Source organism: Rutidosis leptorrhynchoides, chromosome 3, assembly GCF_046630445.1.
Source record: "Rutidosis leptorrhynchoides isolate AG116_Rl617_1_P2 chromosome 3, CSIRO_AGI_Rlap_v1, whole genome shotgun sequence".
Lineage (NCBI taxonomy): Eukaryota > Viridiplantae > Streptophyta > Magnoliopsida > Asterales > Asteraceae > Rutidosis > Rutidosis leptorrhynchoides.
Window position 1 is genome coordinate 38,114,764 of NC_092335.1, and position 20,656 is coordinate 38,135,419.

Genomic DNA, 20,656 nt, shown 5'->3' on the forward strand with positions numbered 1-20,656 from the left:
GAATTTATAGCACTTGGCCTGAAATTTTGCCTCATGCGATCGCATGGATTTTGGGCATGATGGCCATGCGATCGCATGGCCTCAATTTCCAGCTCAGAATCATTTGTCCATTTGTTTGTCGACATGATAAAATATTAATATAATATATATAATTTAAATAATTAATTATATATTATATTAAATTCACGTGCATAGTTGACTTGTAATTTTTGTTCCGATAAGTCGTACGTCATCACTCGACTTATGTCCCGGTTCCAGTTTTTCGAATGTCCTTTCGTACCTTTAGAAAACTTGCATTTTACGTTTCGTGTCACGTACCTTTGTCAAAATATAGTCTTAAATTATCCATAAACTATACCACTCATAGTATATCTTAAACTTTCAAATGTTTTGGTCATTTACTTCTATAAATCATCGTCTCGCTATTTGTTAATATATATATATAATATATACATTTTCATTTTGAAATAATGTTACTGTAGCAAAGTTACTGTAGCAAAGCCATTTTTTACTGTAGCAAAGTCAATTTCACTGTAGCAAATAGTGATTTTTGAAAACACTGTAGCATTTTGGGTACTGTAGCAATTTGAAAATACTGTAGCAAATTAGTATTTTACTTGTTCATCTTAAACGTTTTAGTTAACTTATCTAAATATCAATCGAATCAATAATCGAATGTTACTATCGTTTACTAAATAACTTGAAATCATATATATTCAAATAGATATATAAACCAATAAGTTTAATGTACGGTATCATGCAATTAAAACTTTGTTACGTTTTCAAGTTATAGTATATATATGTATCTGTTTACATATAATGGTTCGCGAATCGTTGAGAACAACCGAAGGGTAATTGAATAGTTCAAAATTTTGAGATTCAACTTCATAGGCTTTGCTTATCGTGTCGAAGTCATTAATCATTTAAGATTAAGTTTAAATTTAGTCGAAATTTCCGGGTCATCACAGAGACCATCTACAATTTTGCTGTTTCCTCTGCATTTAATGCAGCCATATTTGAATCATTGGTTATCAATCCGAGATGGTTTCAAGAAATTTCGTTTTTAGATGATTAAACACTGATTGTAATCGTCAATGGATCTAATGGTTGATGAATAGGCGTTGTTGATTTCAAAAGAAATGAACGATAATTTCGGTGGTTTGATGTGATAATTCATCATAGAATACGAATGAATATAATTCATGAATGTAGTATTTTTTTAGAAGGATAACACCTGCTAAAGCTTTACTTGGATTCTGATATGTCAAAATTAGAATAGATAATTGAATTTGTATGAAGATGGTTGTTTTTTTTAGTGAAATGATACATATATCTTGTGGATGTATAGTTACTGATTATTGAATCAGAATTTGTAGAATATACGGTGTAACATATTAATGTGAAATCTAAATATTTCTCAGATATTACCTACCCGTTAAAATATTTTCACAATTAACAGTTTGTACAAAAGAATTACAATCTTTATGAAGATATACGTTTATATATGTATTCTTCAGATAGGTTTAATGAGTAATATAATATTAAACTCATTTAATTTGCTGTTGAAACGAGAGTAAATAATCTCCAAAATCTTAGAGATTTCATAATTGTCGCGAAATATTTCGCTAATGAAGTTATGATTCAATAGTTCATCGTTCATTGTTATAGATATACCTTGGTGTATGATGTTGGTGCTCGTGTAATCCTTGTGAAATTCACAAGACACGAATAATGTTTTTTTAAAAAGTTTCGAGTATATCAAAAATGGAAGTATACAATCAATCTTGTATATGAGTAATACACTTGGTTTATTATGAAACAGAGTTTATTTTGTTGAAGCGGTGATTAACGATTGTTAAGTCGTTAACAAAGGATATACATCATAGCATATTGTGATATGAATTAACCAAGTAGTACATACTAGTTAAGATTCACACGTAATAGCTTAGTACGAAAAGATTTATTATTGTTCCAATCCATATATATAAAGTATACATATATAGTTCTTCAGGAAGAATGAGTCAATACATCTTAACTCATTATTACTAATATTCCTTAGTATCTATGGGGCGTATGATGTTGATGTTCGAGGTACTGAGTGTGATGTTGAGGCGTGGGATGCGGATGTCGTTGTTGGTGAAACTGATGCTGTTGGTGGTGATGCTGATGGTACTGGTTATGCTGCTGGTGCTGATGCTGGTGTTCGTAGGTTTCGCACCATATTCTCCAGAGCCACCACTCGAGCGCGAAGCTCGTTGACTTCTTCTATTATTCCGGGATGATTGGCGGTTCGGACAAGTGGATGAATAAGATCTAGAATTTTAGATATTATATATTCGTGACTAGATATTCTGGAAATGAGGGTGAAAATAGTGTTTCGAACGGGTTCGCCGGTAAGTGCTTCAGGTTCTTTACCAAGAGGTGAATTCGGTTGGTGGAAGGGATTACCTTCTTCTTGTCTCCATTGATTAAGTTTACTACGAACCCATCCCCAATTCATCCAAAATAGATGATGGTTGATTGGTTCGTTTGTTCCGGTTACGCTGGCATTGGAGCTCGAGGAATCGGTTGAGAAATCCATATTATGTGATTTGAATTAGGGTTTGATATGAGATTAGTGTTGAATACTGGATGATATATTCATCTCCTTGAATATGTATATGTAGCAAAAAGATTTCCGTAATTTACGGAGGAAATTTAGGAAAAGTGTTAGACAAAGATTATTGGGATAGATACGATAAGATATAATAAGATATGATGTGTCTATACTCTAATAATGGTAGTATGACGTGTCTAGATGATAAGTATGTAATCTGGTAATCTTTTGATTAAAGATTTTCAATTCGTAATGTCCTATTTAGGTCCAGGGGCTTAAGCTATAGGATCCTTTAAATCAGTAATCCAAACGCTTTCTATTCTATAGTTTCGTAGACGTCATCCGTCAGGAAAATTCAATGATCAAAACAACAAGAAAGCAAATAAAGTAATGAATATGAATAGTGATGACATTATAATGTCTTTGAGATTCTCGATAACTCAATAACATTTTCTGGTTCGCAAACCGATGCATAAAGGCATAAGGCATATAGGTACGTGATATAATAGGGAGTTATATACGTTTGAGCATGAATAGTAAAAAATATAGGAGTTTCAAAATTCATGGATAATATTTCATGTACTACATATGTAATACACAAACCATGATAGATGACTTAGGAATGTCGAGAATTTCAGAAATCGTAGTGTCGCATTTAAACGCGGTGGCGTAATTGGATAGTACTTAGAAAAGTGAATAGAGTTCTTAGATTGACTTGGCATTCTAAGATAAGTAAAGTTTCTAAAGTATAGTGTAACATTTAACAATTAAAGGCAACAATTAAAGGCACTATAGTCAAGGAAAGTTGTAGTCCTACATTGCTAAGGTACCTAATTGTATAAGGCACACTTAAAATGCAATCCTGGTTCTCTACAACAGCACTGCTCTGATACCAATCTGTCACAGCCCCAAATAGGGCCTAGGGTATTTGTGACTAATTATATCAAATCACAGTTGTACAAACGAGAACGACTCTAAATGAGACGTTTTATTTATTAAATAAACAGCGGAAGCATTATTCAAGTTTTACATCATAAGAGTACAGTAAATGGGAAATGTCTAAACAAAATGATAAATATGAATGATGGATTCCATGCAAGCAGCAAAGTATACATCAATCATCTAGTAGCAAGTAGCAGCTAGCTCAATCATTACCTGAGACAAAACATGCTTAAAGTGTCAACTAAAAAGGTTGAGTGAAATTCATAGGTTTATAAATAATATCCAAAGTTTTAGACCACAAGATTTAGTTTAAAGTTGATCAATATAGATATATCAATCTAAAAGTGTTGCTTCAGTTTGTAATATCGCTACTAAACAATTTACCCTATGACACCTTGTACTGTCAGTGTCGTGGAATCATTATTATGTAACCAAAGACCAACGGTCAAATGGTTAGAGACGTTACTCTCAATAGGCCTACTCACAATAATTAAGTTTGCATTTAAACGTAGCAATTAACGATATTACGGTAGGGATTTAGCATGAATCAAAGCATGACAGCATAGTTAACAATTTAGTACTTGTGTCTAAGCATAAAACAGTTATAAAGCAAGCATGTGTCTCACCCCAAAAGTTATAAATAGTTAAGTAAACAGTAAAAGTGGGGCTATGAAAATCACCTTAGTAGCACAAAAAAGTATTCCACGAAAGAATTGAACGGAAGGACGTGACCGAGATCTCAACCTAGAGATAGAACGTATGATCAGACAATTCCTAACAGACAATAGTATATAGTACTATATTGATAGTAATGGTTCACTAAAGAATTTCCATTTTCGGAAGGTTATTATTTATGGAAAGTTTTCACTTATAGAAATTTTCCAATTTTAGAAAGTTCGGGTTAATCTTTAGCAAGACGTTGTATAACTTTACTCAAACTTCGTTGCTATCAAATAAGTCAGGAATGACCAGATGTAACCGGGGGCCCAGGACTCTTGACCAGAATCTAAGTCATGGCATTCGAGATCCACAAGCTTACCCATAAATGGCAACATAGACATCATTCACTTACGACCGTGAGTAGCGATGAAGTTCACATGAATTGTACATTATCTTTGATTAACCTTCACTTTAGGTTTATATGTTATTATATATGTTATATTATATTTATTAATGTATTAACAATTTGATTATCTTATATTATATACTATAAGTTATTATTATTAAATTAGTATAGTTATAAAATAAGTGTTTATTAATAATGTATTGTTATTAACTTACATTATAAGCATTATACTTTATTATATAGTATACTTAGTTATTAACCGTAAGTTATAATAATAACATTAATTTAGTATATGTAATATACTTATGTTAATCGAAAATCATACTAATATATGTTAATTCGAATATTAATTCATTAAATATTATATTTATAATTTTTTATAAACTTATTTAATTATATAATTCAGAAGGATATTTTATAAAAATAATTTTATCAAGTTTTTGTATTTATTTCCCACTTTTCTTTATATAAATACTCAGTTTATATTAATCAAATTTAATTAGGTAATAAATATTAAATCGACCTAAATAAATAATTTTATATTTTTTACAGGTTCTATATTATGTAAAAATGTTATAAAAATTATTAAATCAAATTTTATATCAAAATATTATTTATTTAATGTTTTCTAATTATTTAACTATTGTAATCGGCCTATAATTAAATAAATAGGAAAAATAATTTAAAATTAATTTTTATATTATTTTTAAAGTATCTAGTGATGCTACTAATCATATAAAATTTTTATAAAAATACTTAATACACGTTTGTATTTATTTTGTATTTTATTTATTATTTCTCTCGGTTTAGAATAATGTAAAGGTAAATTATTTTTAAATAATAATCGTCCCATTTATTTAATTTTTATAATTTTTGATTGTTTATAAAAGTATAATAATCTCAAAAAAAATTTATAATGATTTTTATTATTGTTTAATATTTTATTACGAATTTTATATTATTTTTATGTTTAAATACTACATAATTCGTATTTAATTATAAATAATATTCCATAAATTATCAAAATTATTTTTATACATCATAATACTTATAATACTAATTATAACATGTAAAAATAATTTATATATATTAAATTAGAATTTTTAAAGAATATACAAAAAAAATAAAAGCAATTCGATAAAAAAATATAGAAAATACCTCAAGTACTTTCCCAAGTTTGTGAGAGAGTTTTTCCAAAGATTTGATACAAGTTTTTATGAAATGGAAGTGGGTATTTATAGGAATAAAATGGTTGGTGAAAAGAAAAAATATAAATAAAATAAAGGTGCCAATTTTGACAAAAAATAAAAACATGTTAAAAATGTTTTTAATAAGTTTTTATTTTTGAAAATATTTAGTCAAAATTCATGGGCTCATTATTTAACTTATAAAAAAAATATCTTTTTTATAAGCTAAAAAAATATATATAATGATTAAAATAACTTATCATTTAATTAATAATTATGTTTCATATAGTTTTATATATAATAGCATTAATATTAATATTAACTAAAGTTATTTTATATAATTAGAGTAAACTTTAGTTAACAAAAAGTGTCGACTAAAAATAAATATTTGATCAATGTCAAATTTAATTATATATTACGTATGGATAACAACTCTATTGTCAAATTAGTCAATTCAGGTATGAAAATATGAGAGTTGTTATACTTAAAACATGTGAATTGAATCACAAACAGAAGAGCCATCAATATATTTGTCTGTTGTACCGACAGTTTATCCCGGATGACTATATCATGTCCATTGCTAAACAGTTAACGTATAAAAATGTTCCTAAAAATCCTAAATTTTTAGATTAAATATATTTAATTATTTCACTCATTATCTGATTGAAACCTGATAAAAAATGTTCGATAAATATTTATTTTCTGTTCCAATTAATATATACGGAGTACAAATATTTAAACTTAAAAGGGTAAAAATATTTTTATCAAACCTAAAATCTTCGTAATTAATTTATAGTTCAATTTTTATTTTCAATCTTTTTAAACACGTATTAGAACTATATGAGCGCTGGCGAAATGCCAACCGAGTTGTACTGACGTTTACTATTTAAGCTCGAAATCGTATTTTCAATATACTATATGTATATGTATATATAAACACATTTTAGTAACATGTTTTATTACATAAATAAATATATTGAATATATATATATATATATATATATATATATATATATATATATATATATATATATATATATATATATATATATATATATATATATATATATATATGCATATAATAATATTTCCCATTACATCTTATATTATTTTTACATATTTAGTTCTAATAATTTAATCGTATATTATTTCAAATTAAAGTAAATATATATATATATATGTATCAATTTACAAATAATTGTTCGTGAATCGTCGAGAATGGTCAAATGTCAAATGTATGCATGAACACAGTTCAAAGTTTTCGAGACTCAATATTACAGACTTTGCTTATCGTATCGAAATCATATAAAGATTAAGTTAAATTTAATCGAAAATTCCCGGGTCATCACATTATAAACTAGTTCAAGTTAAAAGGATCGCTAAGTGATTTATTTGTCTTTGAATTTTAAAATAAAAAAGTGAATGAAACTACCCAAAATTGTAAAAAAGTGAATGATTATGTGGGTCCCCACTTAGTAATTAACGGCAGGTGCCGGCCCACGCGTTAACAGCACCGTCTCACCGAATCGTTTACACCGGATATCCGTTTTGATCCGATCCAATCACATAGTTGACCATCCAATTCATATTCTTGTTTATATAGTACGTAGTTGACTTATTTATCATTCCTAAATTAACAAAAACTAACTTTTTAAATTACCCCCAAAATACCAAAACCCTCCCTTCTATCTCACCACCGAAATATGGACGGCGGCATTACGGCTGAGCAAGGCACGGTTACTTGTGCATCCTGGATCCGGCGGCCGGAAAATGCTCATTTAGTTGCCTTAGGGAAGTCAAAACACGGCGATCTTCCTGCTTCCCTTCAAATTTTCACATTCGATCGTATCACAAACTGTCTATCTTCATCTCCTTCGGTATCTCTCTTTATATATCGACATGTGTGTGTTTAAGTAACTAACAATACTGTAGATGTTGAATATTTTTGTTAATTATTTGGAGGAGTTTAGGTTACTTATGAGTTTGAAGAAGGATGTGATCCAGTGAGTCTAGCTGTGCATCCAAGCGGTGATGATATTGTATGCTCTACCGCTAGGGGTGGATGCAGGTTAGTTTTATTTATACTCAAACAGTCACATAATTTATCTAATTATCTTCTGTACTGAGATAAATGATGACTGTAAAATTAGTTAACTATAGGAACCGGATGTAGTTGGGATTGATTAAGTAGTTTGTTAATCTTATTTGTAAGTCATGTTCATGATACAAAATATTATTATACGAAACAATTTAATCCTTTTCGGAAATGTTTGTGCTCATTTTGTTTAAATGTTTTCAATGTTGTTGGCATATATTGTTGAAAAGTTTACTTAGAAGATCCTTATAAATGGTGTGCAGGTTATTTCAATTGTATGGTCAAGACATTAATGTTAAGATGGTGAACAAAGACCTAAAACCACTCCAAGATGTAGGACCACAAAAATGCTTAGCCTTTAGCCCTGATGGATCTAGATTTGCTGCTGGAGGGGTGGTAAGTTTAACGACAGAGCTTATTGTTTGCGTCTTATTATCTAAACTGCAGTTAATTCTTGTTTGGTTAACTGTGTATAGGATGGGCATCTCCGAATACACGAGTGGCCAAGCATGCGCGTCGTAGTAGATGAATCAAAAGCTCACAAGTCTTTCAACGATATGGATTTCAGGTGGATAGATTTTTGAATGTTCATCATGTAAAACCTGTATTCCTAAAACTTTATCATTTCATTTACTACATGCTTTGGCATACCATGTCAGTTTTAAAGATTTTTGGCGCCAGTGAATCTTGCCTGTACTAATAAATGTGAAATGCCTTTAGTACCATTGGTATAAAAACTTAATATTCACCATAACCATTTTTGATAACACACATTTCTTTGTAAAGCTTGAAACTAGTCTGTAAAAGTATAGTTTACTCTCAAAACTTGTGTATGCATTTTAGTTTACTATTGTTTGCTATCATTTCATAGTCGAACCTTGAGCATTGTCACGTGATACCTGAATAAATCAAAATTGGAAATTTTAACTTTGACTAAGATTTGATGTGGTCTAATTGAAACTGAATATGATTCCATGTGCTAACTGTTCTCTTTGTATTTGTTTAAGGTTTTCACATAATTTACCTAATCTTTGTACAAGTATATGAGAGCGTAGTGGGTAAATTTAATATCTATTATTTTGCGTTTCTTTGTAATAATCTTTTATGGTCAATACTATGATATGATCACCCCACTAAGTCTTTTTGTTCTCTATTATGTATTTGTAAAATATCTTTTTCATTTTTTTTTTCTGTCTTATTGATATTGTATTCTCAGCCTAGACTCGGAGTTCTTAGCTTCAACGTCCACTGACGGCTCCGCTAGGATTTGGAATGCGAATGATGGTGTTCCAGTGAACTCTTTGACTCGAAATTCAGTAAGATAAAATTATTGACAAACTCTGATAACGCCAAATTTCCTGTTAATTCTATCGTTATAATGCTTAGTTTTTCTCTTTTTTGTACATTGTAGGGGGAGAAAATTGAACTGTGTCGATTTTCCAAGGATGGAACAAAACCATTTTTGTTTTGCACTGTCCAAAAAGGTATTTTTATATATATTTTCGTATGTGGTAATATGATTAAGTTATTTTTCTGGAGTACGGAGTATAAATTTTTCTTTGTTTTTTTATATTCCTCTTGGGTAATTGGATATATTTGCAGACAATAAATCAACGACAGTTGTTTGGGATATCAGTACATGGAATAGAATTGGATTTAAAAGACTTCTTAAAAAGCCTGCGTGCGTAATGTCAATCAGCTTGGATGGGAAGTATCTAGCACAGTAAGTGTCTTGGTTCAACAGTTTATCGCTGTTGTTTCGTCTGTATATAAATATGCAGTCAGTGATCAAACAGATGTAACTTAATAAGGTTCTAAAAATTGTATTTATGTTTTCTCATCAGCCAATAAATAACAGTGATTCTACCCTTGAGAAAAAGACTTGTAATTGTCTCTGCTTTCATCGACACACATAGTTGACCTGTTAATGAAAATAGTCAACTTTATTAATGATTTAGCACTCTCTTATTGAGATCACTATAACATATAAAAAAGTAGTAGATTATATTACCAAAGTTGCTAATCTCTAGTGAGCGAGGCTAGGTACTTCTGTCAACTAAACTCATACGAAACATATTAATGTTACAGGGGAAGTAAAGATGGTGATGTGTGTGTAGTGTCAGTGAAGAAGATGGAGGTGAGTCACTGGAGCAAGAGACTTCACTTGGGTTTTCCTGTCACCTTTCTCGATTTCTGTCCCAGTGAAAGGTATATGTTTTTTTTAACTACTATGTGTTGGCTAAGCCGTTTAGAATTTTACGCTGTAACACAAGTCCAGCTGTCCAGTGGTCCCGTTCCAATCGGTTCTGCGAGTGTTGTTATTTGGATATATCATTGTTTACTTGAGAAAGATCCTTGTTATGAACTCGCTTTCTTGTTTTAACTCGTGTCGGTGCACTTGTGCAGGGTTGTTTTATCTACTTCTAATGAATGGGGAGCTATGATAACCAAGCTAAATGTTCCTGCTGATTGGAAAGGTCTCTCTCTCTCTCTCTCTCTCTCTCTCTCTCTCTCTCTCACACGGAGAGAGAGAGACACACAGAAATCCTCTCTATAACTAATGCAACTGTTTCATTTCTGGTACAGAATGGCAGTTGTACCTTTTGCTTATAGGGCTATTTTTGGCATCTGCAATCTTGGTCTACGTATTCTTTGAGAAGTCTGATACATTTTGGAACTTTCCACTTGGAAACGACCCGCCTGTAGTAAAACCCAACCTCGGTTCCTTTCTAGGAGACTCTCAATCTGATGACCAGAACATGTGGGGTCATGTTGATTTGTAAAATTGTGTTCACTGCGCGTTCCTTCTTTCTATAATTACTCAACTTTTAACTCGTAACTTCTCTACGTGTTTGTTCTCCTAAAAGGAATCCTATGTTTAAACACAAAACTTTGTTACTTTTGGTTATTCTCACTTGAAATGTGTAACACGAAATTACACCAAAGGCTGAACCCTATGATAGTTATGTTATCATGTTTGTAGGATTGTTATATATATTTCTATCTGATGATTTTACTTATCTTATTTTGTTGATCATGTTTTTTAAAGAACCTGATAGTAAATTGCGATATGGATATAGACTAGCTTAAAAAGATGAACTTTCACTGCATCAATACGGGTCAGAATAAAAACTGGTATTAGACAAATTCTTGTCAGGGAAAAAATATGTAACAATGTAAATACGTTGACCAAAAAATATGTAGATGGTTAAAAATGAAATTTGGGTGATTTTCAACATTTGACGCTTTCCATTTTTATAAGTAGTGCCTGTTAGCTTGACTGTGACCCTTATACTCCAGTAGTATAATTGTGATCTAATACTCCGTTGGGTGCTCGTGTTTGATCATGATGGAATATTTTTTCTATACAAGATATGGTCACTGTGTGGGTTTAGTTTTATAGCCAACTCGATTATTTGAACTTGAAATCCAAACACAAAATGGTAAATTGGACTCATAATAAACAACCAAAACACAGAAAAACCAACTAATCGAAAGAACACCTTCTCTGATAGACTATCAAAATGTCAGAGTACAGTAAAAGAACTACAGTAATTAAAGTGTCAGCATTATTATCTGGCAAACTTTTTGACAGCATGAGGTTCATACCATTGGAGGACCAAATCCAGCAGCGTTTCTTGCTACCTCGTTAAAGAAGTCTGGTGGTTACAGGCGTTCAAATGGTGGAACTTAATTCGTGCAACACCACATAATCTAGATGAAGTCTGTAACAGAAACGTGCATTATTAAAAACTGATATTGGCAAACAATTATGGCAAGCTATCAAATGGATATCCGGTTATTCAATATGGAAAATAGGAAAAAAGCCGTATGCGGGAAGGAACGTTCGTGTGCAACAAAATAGTAAATCACATTCAATGTAAAAGCTTTACTTAGATCTCAAATCAATGAGAAAAAGTACTCTTGATTGGCAAACAAGGCTCCTCAACCCCTTCTAATTATAAGCTACCATTCCCAATTAGAGCTAGTTTTGCCAAATACGGAGTATACCATTTGTCATATTTGAATAACGTGTTTGAGGTATGAAAAGCAGTTATTATTGTTTTTATGCTACAACAACAAAATCTCTTTTCACACATCTTTTGCTATTTACAAATATCAGTGAATATGTTCTTATAACATTCAATCCTATCTAAGAATTAAGATATCTCAAGGTGAACTACTAAGTGCATTTAATCCCACCTGTTTCTTTTAACAATTTTAATTAACAGAAGCAGTTTACCAAACCGGATCCTAGTTAGTTATTATGTGAACTTGTTACAGTATTAAACTTTAAATCTGTCACAGCGTAGCATCCAATGGCTTTATAGTTGAGTAACATCCATTTTATTTCATAAGATGCTTTTGACCTAGCGATAGCCTTTACAGTACTATGCATTATGCAATCAGGTGGTTGAGAGTTCTACCTTTAAAGTTGGTGTAAAATACAAAGTAAATATGTGTGAATTTGTCATTCGGGTTCACACTATATTATCTTATCAACATCTCTAATTTGAACAATTCATTTCAAAATCAACAGTTGGGAAAGTTGGAGGATGAACTGGAAGCCAACTCACAACCAACCAACGCAAACAATACGGTATCCAAAACCTGAAGAAGGCTAAGAACAAAAAGTAGTGAAAGAGCTTAATGAAGTGATGAAACAGAACCTAATAACACATTGCATTTTATCAGTAATGATAGTCCTCAACCTTGTTTGGCAGGTATGATAAAACCACGTAAACGAAATGTTAACGATGAAGTTACATACTCCAACATTAGTGTTCATATATGTATTATGTATAGCTAGAAAGTTTGAAATGGTGATCATCAAGGCGATCACAGTAATAGATATCGTGATATTTGCAGAAGACAAAATTACTCAGGTCGTCCTTGAACTTGTACCCAAATCACTAGGGTCGTCTTTAAACTTTTTTTTTAACTGGTGTCGTCACTATTCTTTGAAAAAGTAACTCTTGTTGTCCTTCCGCTTAACAGACGTCTATATTTCCGTTAAACTTGATCATGTGCCAAACATGTGAGGATATTTTTGTCATTTAACCACTTCCTTTTGTCACTTTTCCCCATCCCTTTAAATCTTCATATCAATTCAAAAAAATAAGAACCCTAATATTTATAAAATAAGAATCTTAAATATTTATGAGATGGAACTAATCAAATTAAACCCGAATCAAAACCAGACCAAACCAAAAATTATATCAAACAGTCGGTACTCCTCTGTTATCATGTATTTGGGAACATATACGACTTCATATAAAAACCAAGAACGAACTATATGCGTATGTATATATATACGAGCTATAGATACTAATAATCACATAAAATGATAATAAAAATCAACAAATGAAGGAACCAATTTCATCATAACCACTTCCTTTTTGTCTCGCTTTCACTTTTGTTATAACCGAAGGAACCAATTTCATCATACGATTGGACTTGATTCAACAAATGAACACAGAAATAAAAATCAATTAATGTTAAATATCACATATGGAATCTCGAAATTTTCCGGCAAGTTGAAACTAATATTCTGGTGGTTTAAATTTTCCGACACCGAATTTATACTAATTAATTGCTTTTGCAATCGATCACCAGCACGACGCCATTGTAGATCTGGAGTTACGGTGGTTCAGAGCTCCATTTGTTGATCGAAATCTCTGAAGTTTAACAGAGAGATAACGTGAGATGTGTAACATCTCGCCTTTTTTCCGTTTACTTTTCCGTTTAACTATTTAAGTTCCGTTATATGTTTATAACACATCTCGTTAATACGCGTTTGAATTATCTCGGTTAGGTAATTCCCGTACCCGTTTCCTAAATTGAGGGACTAAAGTTGCCAAATGGAGAAAGAGATGACTAGGTCAACTAGTCAACTCTTTCCTCTCCATTCATTTTATCACCTCCCAAATAATACTTCACCTTTTTCTCTCAAAACCCTCAAACCTTCAATCATCATCCAAATTCGTTCAAGAAGGATTCGATCAAAACAAATAGCATATTTGAACTCCTCGTGATCTCCTCTTCGTTTCCATACCGATTTCATCAATTTTGGGTAACTTTCTAAAATCACTAATTCTTGTGTTCTTGAGATTTTTAAGTTATAAGGTTGTTAATTAGTGTCTATGGCTCGAGTCTAGTTTGTTTATGTGATTTGTATGCTCGTTTTTGATATTTTGATGTAACTAGTTCATATTGAAAGAATGCTTGCTTAATCTTGAGTTTTAGGTGTTCATATGTTGTTGAATGATGAAAGTTCATGTTTTAATTGTGTTCCTAGCATCACTAGCTTCAAATTGGTATGTAGGTTGACATGGATTAGTTTCATATGCAAGATTGTTGAATTTGTGATTTTGGATTAGGGTTTGATGAGCTTTACATGAACTTTTGATGCGTCAAATGCTATGAGATATTGTTGTTAAGTGTTTTGTTGCAATGTGTGTTTGATTACCTTCGAAACGGCATAAAATACATGTAAATTGGTTGCCCGAATCATAAAATGCGTTTTTGGAACTTAAACTTTGATTATGAATGTTTAATTACGGTTTTTGGTTATTGTAAGTGGAAGTTTGATTGATGAAATGTGCTTAGTTGTATTCCTCGTCAAATTACCTTTCCAACGATATATAATAGGCATTATAAGTGTTTGCGGGTCAAGAGTTGGGTTGGAAAAGGTTTTGGCTCGTGCATACTTGGGAAAAACAGAAACAGACCTGCACAGATGGTGGCGCGGCGCGCCCCTACCCCGCGCGGCGCGCCAAATGGCCTGGCCAGAATTCTGTCCAACTTGGTCAATTTTTGAATAATGTTTGCTATGCTACGCACCTCCGATTCACATGTAACTTGTCCTAACATGCTCATACATGATTAAGAACCTCAGAAAAATAGTTCGGGACACGACCCGAACGTGTTGACTTTTTCGTTGACTTTGACCGACCAAGTTTGACTTTTTGTCAAACTTAATCAATTAATTATGCAATCTTTCTAACATGCTTTTATACTTGTGTCTTGCATAAAACTTGATGATTTGATTCACATGCTATATTAATCGAGTCGTATTGAGCCATAGGACTAATTGAACATCTTTGACCCTTCGTGACTATCGTTATTGATACAACCTATTTGTTTAGGTCAAGACTAGCATTGTTCTTTGCACACGTTACTTGTCGAAGTACTTTTTGGTTCGTGCATACAAGGTGAGATCATAGTCCCACTTTTACTCTTTTAACTTACTTTTGGGATGAGAAAACATAAACGATACTTTTGAACTAAGTGAACACAAGACGGGAAAACAAACATTCTACATACGAGTTTAGAACGAAAATCCCCAATCCGATTATCATTAGTTACATCAGATGGTGTAAGCGAGAACTTATGTTATATGGCCATATGGGTTTGACAAACCCTCATTCAAACGGTTCGCTACCGTTTACGAATGAAATATATTTTCGGGAACAGTGTTGTTCTAGCACTAATTGATGGGGTATTCAACGGACGGAACGTTAAGCTTTGATAATTGGGTGCTCGTGAATATTAACTTTTAGAATGTACTATGGCTTTATCGATGTTGCAAATCTTGTGGTTCAACTTACTATTACTCATTTACTTGTTTAAACCTATGATTTCACCAACGTTTTCGTTGACAGATTCTCTATGTTTTTCTCAGGTCCTTGAACTTAGGTGATACATGCTTCCGCTCATACTATTTGATACTTGCATTGGATGTCGAGTATACTTGCATACGTGGAGCGTCTTTTTGACTACTTTTAATCGTGTCGCACGTGTTTCATACAACTTTAAACATTGTTATGTACTTGTTATGGAAACTACTTTTGTAAACTTTGAAACACCCTTATTTATGAAATGAATGCGACATACTTTTCGGTCAAACTTTGTTATAAAGACTTACGACCATGTAATGGGACCATACGTAGATGACGCCGTCATTTGACGATTTGTCGGGGTCGCTACAAGTGGTATCATAGCTTTGGTTGTAGGGATTTAGAGTTCATTGGTGTCAACCCCGAGTCTTAGGGTACATTGGTGAGTCTAGACTACAACCGGCATATAGACTTGACATAGGAATTACTTGACAAATTGTGCATTTATACTCTAACTCTTCTACTCATATCTACTCTTATTCTATCTAAATCTTGCGTTATATAATTTAATTGACACGCCACCTTGACTATATGACGTAATGTCGAATGCACATATGAATTAGGGTAATATAATTCCCGGAAATTATATTACGGTGACTCATATGAACATACCGACATTATGACATAAAGAATTTAAGGCGGGTCAAGGATAATTTTCTCTCTATCTTTATCCCATATCACGGTTAGTATTATTTAGAATACTAACCAACGGTATTATTTTGTTTTGAAGGAACAATGGCTCCTCGTCGTGTACGCCGCAATGAAACTCCCGAACAAGCTCTCGAACGGATGATAGCTACCGCCGTAGATGCGGCCATGGCCGGTCACTCTTCCAACAACAATAACAATAACAACAACCACAACAACAACAACAACAACAACAACAATGGGGCCGGTAACTCAAACGAGGGATGCTCCTACAAAGCTTTCATGGGGTGCAAACCTCACACTTATGATGGAACCGGTGGACCGGTTGTGCTTACTCGTTGGTTTGAACAAACCGAGGCCGTCTTTAGCATAAGCGGTTGTCGGGATCAAGACAAGGTCAAATACTCCACCCACACGTTCTCCGGTGTTGCTCTCACTTGGTGGAACACCTATGTTCAATCGGTGGGTACCGATGAAGCTCATGCCCTCTCTTGGGCCGATTTGAAGGAAAAGATGATTGGCGAATACTTTCCGCGCGAAGAAACCCGAAAGCTCGAGGAAGAACTAAGAGCTTTGAAAGCGGTCGGAAACGATCTTAAGGCTTATAATCAACGCTTCGCCGAACTATCCTTAATGTGTCCTAACCTTGTTAACCCCGAATCTCAAAGGATTGAGCTCTACATGCTCGGTCTTCCAAAAAGCATCAAACAAGGGGTGATGTCATCCAAACCCGCTACTCATCAAGCCGCTATGAACATGGCTCGTCAATTAATCGAAACGGTTGACGAAGTCGTAGTGCCGGCTCCTAAGGCCGAGGACAAGTCGGGTGGCAACAAAAGGAAATGGGAAGCCACTCCATCAACTAACTACAACAACAACACCTTCACCAAAAAGCCCTTCAACAACGACGGCAAGAAGGGTTATGTCGGAAACTTACCTTTGTGCAACAAGTGCCACAAACATCATTACGGCGAATGTAACAAGCTAATTTGTCACCGTTGCCAAGGAGTTGGTCATAGGGCCAACAATTGCACAAGCACCGCCCCCGTCGCTCGAAAGGGGCCCAATCCTCCAAAAACGGTCACTTGTTACGAGTGTGGCCAAACGGGCCATTATAAGAACGAATGCCCGAAAAAGAAAACCAACCCCAACAACCGAGGCCGAGCCTTTAACATCAACACCGAGGAAGCCCGAGATGACAACGAACTAGTCACGGGTACGTTTCTCCTCAACAACTCTTATGTTACTTGCTTATTCGATTCGGGTGCCGATAAATGTTTTGTGTCCAAGACTTTAGCTCCTACCCTTTGCACTCCACCACACCCTTTAGATACTACTTATTCCATCGAAGTGGCCGACGGAAAACTCTTAAGTGCCGACAAATATTACCGGGGGTGTACTTTGAACATTTTGGGTAAAAAATTTGAAATTGACTTGATACCCATGGAATTAGGGAGTTTTGATGTAATAATCGGTATGAATTGGATGGTCAAAAATAAATCTCACATTCTTTGCGATCTTCACGCAATTCGAATTCCTATCGAGAATGGTGAACCATTGATTGTCTATGGCGACAAAAATTGCACCGGACTCAATTTCGTTTCGTGCCTTAAAGTTCGAAAGCTACTTCGCAAGGGTTGTTTCGCGATTCTTGCTCACGTTAAGAAAGTCGAGGCCGACGAAAAGCGTATCGAAGATGTGCCAATTGTTAGTGACTTTTCCGATGTATTTCCCGACGAATTACCGGGTCTTCCACCTCATCGACCAGTTGAATTCCAAATCGATCTTATTCCGGGAGCCGCACCCGTAGCGCGTGCACCATATAGACTCGCTCCATCTGAAATGCAAGAATTGCAAAGTCAAATCCAAGAACTACTTGATCGTGGTTTCATCCAACCTAGCCATTCACCTTGGGGCGCTCCGATTTTGTTTGTTAAAAAGAAAGACGGATCCCTACGAATGTGCATTGATTATCGTGAACTAAATAAATTGATGGTTAAGAACCGATATCCTCTTCCTCGCATCGATGACCTCTTTGATCAACTACAAGGGTCTTGTGTATATTCGAAAATCGATCTCCGCTCGGGTTATCATCAACTAAGGGTTAAAGGGGAAGATGTCTCCAAAACCGCTTTCCGGACTCGTTATGGTAGTTATGAATTCCTTGTCATGCCTTTCGGTCTCACTAACGCACCGGCGGTGTTCATGGATCTTATGAACCGCGTGTGCAAACCGTATCTCGATAAATTCGTTATTGTGTTCATTGATGACATATTGATCTATTCTAAAAATGAAGAAGAGCACGAACAACATCTCCGACTTGTGCTTGAACTTTTAAGACAAGAACAACTCTATGCCAAATTCTCCAAGTGTGAATTTTGGTTAAAGGAAGTTCAATTTCTTGGTCATGTTGTAAGTGACCAAGGTATTAAAGTCGATCCAACGAAAATCGAAGCCATTAGCAAATGGGAGACTCCTACTACTCCTACTCACATTCGTCAATTTTTGGGTCTCGCCGGTGTCATAACCCGTCCTTAACCATAAGAACGCGTTAGATAACGTATGATTTCATTGCGAGGTATTGACCTCTATATGAGACATTTTTGAAAGAAAACTGCATATATTATACATTACAAACCATAACCATTATTTTTGTTACAAGCTTAAGACAATAAAAAGAAGATTAACGTTTAGCGATAATCTTCGACTTACAAACTTTACAAATGATGACAACAACACGGTTTCTAGCATATTTTACAATACAACATCTCGGATATGCAGTTTTATTTTTGACACAAACATGCGTACGCAAGATCCTGGTTAGATCCAACATGATGCAGCGGAAGCTTTAGAAATCACCTGAGAATAGACATGTTTTAAAAAGGTCAACATAAAGTTGGTGAGATATAGGTTTAATGCCGGCAGCAATATATATATAGACCACAAGATTTCGTATATATAAACAGTTTAATAAAAGTATTCTAAGTGGTTGAGCACTTGGTAACCATACTTAACATTTTCACGTCGCATATTCCCTTTAATATGAAATCTTACTACACCGTACCAAGTGTAGTCACAAAACGAAGTACTGTGCAACCGTTGAATACTGGTCGTCCAGTCCGGTTGGGGTTGTCAGGCCCGATAGATCTATCAACAGGATTCGCGTTTACAATACCGCTGTAAATATTAGGTACCAAGCTACAGGGAAGTATGCCAGTGGTACAACTCAACGTAGAACATATTTTTCAGTTACTTGTGTCTATATCGTAAAACATAAAATACATGTATTCTCATCCCGAAATATTTAGAGTTTAAAAGTGGGACTATATACTCACTCTTGTCTTGATGATATAAATAATTTGACTCGGTCTTCCGGTTGATATCACGAACCTATCCATATATAATATATCAATATGTTTTCATTTTTAAACAAACGTTATAAATATATACTTGTTATACTTTTAATACTTTGGATAATTCCTTAGTCCGTAGTTAGCAGTCCGATGTTAGTAATTCAATTTTAATGGTTCATTTTTAGATGTTTAATATACCCGCAATAAACAAAACCCCCAACGAAATAAATAAAATCCCATCGTATATGTATTGGTCGAGATTAATCTTGACCCATGGTACCGGTGTTGTCAAATGACGTGTTGCGTACATAAAGTACCGGTGTTGTCAAATGACGTGTTGCGTACAATCATGGGATCTTATGATTAATCTTCTCGTGTTGCTTACGGGTGATCCTGAACCATATGAAATTGAATTATGAGTACATATATATAAAATATCATGTTATCTTAGAAATATGTGATTTATATCATTTTTTTCCAATTGATCCCGTAGTTGAAATGATCTAGGACAACCAATTTTGTTTCGGTCATAGTTTCTTCGTTACAAATCCGTTTTCGTTGATTCAAATTGCCATCTTCTTGGATCGAGTTCTTCTTTAAGACTATGAACTGTAAATACCTTGGTTTGTATTCAAAATCATACGGCATAAGTGAAACATTAGTGAAACATATGAAGTTAAACATTTTTGTTACAACAAAATCATTTAATGACCATTTTTCTAAAAATACTTATACTTTGAAAAACCAAGTTTTACCTTGTTAAATTAGCATATACATAAGTTATATTACAGGTCTTGAAGTATTTTAAAAGTTAAGTTAGAAGGATCTATTTAGTTTGCAAACAAGTTTGAAAACATTCAAACTATGTTCTTGTTGTTAAACTTTTGTACCACAAAATAAGATAGCTATATATATATGAATCGAAGAAGGTTATGAACATAGATTCTACCTCAAGTTCCTTGGATTAGGTTGCTGTAAAAGAGGAGTAAGAAGCTAGAATCAAAAGGGTGATAGAAGTGGATGAAAGATTGGAAGTAAGTTGGTGTTCTTGGAAGGATTTCTTGAAGTGTTTTTGTATGGTTTTCTTATG

At 33.5% G+C, this 20,656-nt stretch overlaps 1 protein-coding gene across 1 annotated transcript; it reads left to right on the plus strand.

The window, feature by feature from the left end:
* Positions 1–7,411: 7,411 nt before the first annotated feature.
* Positions 7,412–10,885, plus strand: LOC139895958 (SEC12-like protein 1). The gene is made up of 10 exons (XM_071878515.1): positions 7,412–7,668; positions 7,762–7,859; positions 8,150–8,282; positions 8,363–8,454; positions 9,103–9,202; positions 9,298–9,370; positions 9,489–9,609; positions 9,975–10,094; positions 10,293–10,363; positions 10,473–10,885. The coding sequence occupies exons 1-10, from the start codon at positions 7,495–7,497 to the stop codon at positions 10,667–10,669; spliced, it is 1,179 nt and encodes a 392-aa protein (XP_071734616.1). The 5' UTR covers positions 7,412–7,494; the 3' UTR covers positions 10,670–10,885.
* Positions 10,886–20,656: the final 9,771 nt, after the last annotated feature.